The 2,841-nt window shown below is 58.5% G+C and overlaps 1 protein-coding gene across 1 annotated transcript in view; it reads right to left on the bottom strand.

Moving 5' to 3' along the window:
- The window catches only part of VDAG_09642 (arrestin domain-containing protein), a gene marked incomplete at both ends in the record, with an annotated part of 3,637 nt that extends 2,122 nt beyond the window's left edge, over window positions 1-1,515 (bottom strand). Inside the window, 2 exons of the mRNA XM_009658603.1 lie at window positions 102-724; window positions 1,286-1,515. Of these exons, the coding sequence (XP_009656898.1) occupies window positions 102-724; window positions 1,286-1,515 (853 nt within the window). The remainder of the gene's footprint in view (window positions 1-101; window positions 725-1,285) is intronic.
- Between the last annotated feature and the right edge of the window lie 1,326 nt (window positions 1,516-2,841).

The following is a 2,841-nucleotide window of genomic DNA, read 5'->3' as shown; positions in this document are numbered from 1 at the left end:
CATTCTTGGCAGAGCGAACCCGAGGATACGCTATGCCTGTTGGATACAGGGTTGTATGGTGAGATGCCTGGGCGCCTGCCCTCAACCCAATGCGGCAGTACGCATGGCCATGTCGGTGTTGTTGAGCTCGGGCTCAACGGGTCCTGCTGCTGGTGGTGGTGGTGGTGGTGGAGGAGGAGGAGGAGGATCTAGTTGCAGGGGCTCCTCGTTCCGGCTGTAGATCGACAGGCGGTTCAGAAAACTGCTGCCGGCAGTGGACGGTGCGCGGCTGATGGGGCGAGACGGTGCCGCAGACGGGGTCGCCGAGGTCGTTGGCGAAGAGGCGGTCACAAAGGTGAAGGGGGCGAGGAGCTTGTCAAAGGTGGCTTTGGTGAGAGAATCCCGCTTCGATGCGCGCTTCTGCTTGGCGGCGTCCTTCGCAGCTTCTCTGGCCGCTTCTCTGGCAGCCTCCTTGGCCTCTTTCTGCTGCCTCTTCTCCTCGAGTTTCCTCTTGGCCTCCTCCAGTCGTCGTTTGTCCTCGGCGATTTTCCTCTTCTTCTTGGCTGACGGCTCAGGTTTCGGCCTCAACTCGGCGGGGACGAAGCCTGGCGGATAGGAGACGATGTGGATGGCACGGGTGCGGTGCTGCCGGGGGCGGATCGGAGGGTTGGGCAGCACAATCTGTGAAGTGGCGGCGGGGGCGAGGTGGCTCGGACAGTAAAAGACACTGCCAGAGGTTGATGCGCTGATCCAGTTATCGGGTCGGCGTGCTCGTCGTGTGTCTATCATGGCGGTGGGTTAGAGTGGATGAAGGGTTGAGGAGAAACACGAGGGCACAGTGATAAGCATATAGAGGTGTTATGTGCTTGCGTGATCGACGTCGTTGCCGTCTCGTCGTCACTCAAGGAGAGCAAAGCAAAAAAGTGTGTCGATCGAGAAGCCAAGCAAGAAGAACACGAGAAGGCGGCAGGTAGTTCAAGTAGTGGGCAGCATCCCCAGACTTTTTGCCCGCACTGAGAAGCATGGATCATGGAGAAACGATAGAGGCTAGACAAGGGGATTGGGCGACAACAACAAGTGATTGGCATTAGGTTGGGTTATGCGCTGGCAGTAGGGAAGTGACGGTATCCACAGGATCCAGGGGGCCCAAAAGCCGGTTGGAGGATTTGCTGTGCGCGGGAGGCCAGGCCAGATCCCAAGGGGAATAGGAGGAGGAGGGGGGGTGAGATGACAGGGAAGGGGGTTGATGAGGTTTGGGCCCAGGAACAGGGTTGGGGGTGTTCGTGATGTGCGGTGTTGGGCTCACAGACGCTCAGGTGTTGGACCGGCGCGATTGCGGGCGGTGGGTGCGAAGGTGAGGCGAGGCGGCGGTGGCAGCGGATTGACATGATGGGACGGACCCTGAGGAGACAAGGCAGTCCACGATTCACGGTCGACGATCCACGGTCCACGGTCCACGGTCCACTCGGTCCAAGCAGCCCTGAGAGGTGCGGTGAAGGGGGGGGGGGAAATGTGCCAACCTGGGAAAGGGAACATGTGAGGCGTACGAGGAGGGAGACTGAATCAATAGGGAAAAAGGCGCGCGCGCGCACGTACCGAAAGTGAATCACATTCCTTGGAAGGGGATGGATGGATGCCAGGGCGACGAAGGGGAGCTGCTCCGAGATGATGGGCGATATGGATGCAAAAGGAGGAGGCGGAGGAGGAGGAGGAGAGACGGAGGGATGGACGATGGCTTCCGACTTTTGGTCCAGATGACTGTGGTCTTTGATGGCGGAATGGTCGGATGTTGCACTGAACGCGACTCGTGATGGCAACTATGGCGGTGTCAGGCTGGCTGAGTCGACAGAACAACAGGCATAAGGTCAAGGCGGATGGGGGGTTTTTTTTTTTTTGGCTTTGGTGTCTCAGGGCTCAGGGTCACCAGCGAGAAGTCGCGGTGAACAAGATGAGCATGCGACTCGATTACTCGACTCGGTGACGATGTGCAGACTGAAAGAGAGAGCAGTGGCAGAGGAGGGGGAGGGGGGGGGGAGGGTGGACAGAGTGTGGGGGGAGGGGGCGTGTGGGCAGTTTGAGCGTGAGCGGCGGCGGTGCCTGCTCTCGATTGCTTTGCCTTACCTCGAAGTGAGTGGTTGCTTCCCAAATTGTATGTACAGATGTACTGTCGTGTGAAAGGGATAGCAATTTCCGATCGTTGACGACGTCGAGGGAAGGAGGAAGATGGGCCAGGAAGATGGATCGAGGGAAGGTGGGTTGTGTTGTGTTGTGCAATGGCAAGGCGGGCAGAGGAAAGAACGATGACGGGTGTCATGGTATTTTGTTCAATGCTACCCCATTCATTCACTCTCTTACTGGCAGACAGAGACAGACTGGAGACGGCAGACAGGCCAAGCGGAATTTACAAGAGCAAAGAGCAAGCTGCCAAACAAAGTACAGGAGACCCCGGTTCGGGATGGAGAGATCTGGGTTGTTTGATGATTGATGATCAGCCCAAGTAGGCACTATGACGTTGGGACGCAGCAGCCCAGAGTGGCTCCCCCCAAGCCCCCCCTAGCTAGTGCCAGGTTGAGTATATGTAAGCGCTATGGCCTTCCGTCAGTGGACGAGGCCCTGTCTTCGCAGCGGAGCGATGGGGGGATGCTGGCAGCGGCGGCGGGGATGAGGTGGGGATGCATTCGTGGCCCTTGGCGCCAGAGGCACAGGTTCTGTCAAGTGCTGGCAATGCACGACACCTCCAAGCCTCCAAGACGTTGGCCTCGCAGGCATCATGTTCCTCCTCTTCTCTCCTGCCGACCTCAACAGGAGCCTTCCCCCGCTATACGATCCTGTACCAGCGGGGCAAGCAATTTACGTCGAAGA

Source organism: Verticillium dahliae, genomic scaffold, assembly GCF_000150675.1.
Source record: "Verticillium dahliae VdLs.17 supercont1.28 genomic scaffold, whole genome shotgun sequence".
Classification (NCBI taxonomy): domain Eukaryota; kingdom Fungi; phylum Ascomycota; class Sordariomycetes; order Glomerellales; family Plectosphaerellaceae; genus Verticillium; species Verticillium dahliae.
Note: the sequence above shows the minus strand (reverse complement) of the source record. Positions and strands in the feature narration are given on the sequence as shown.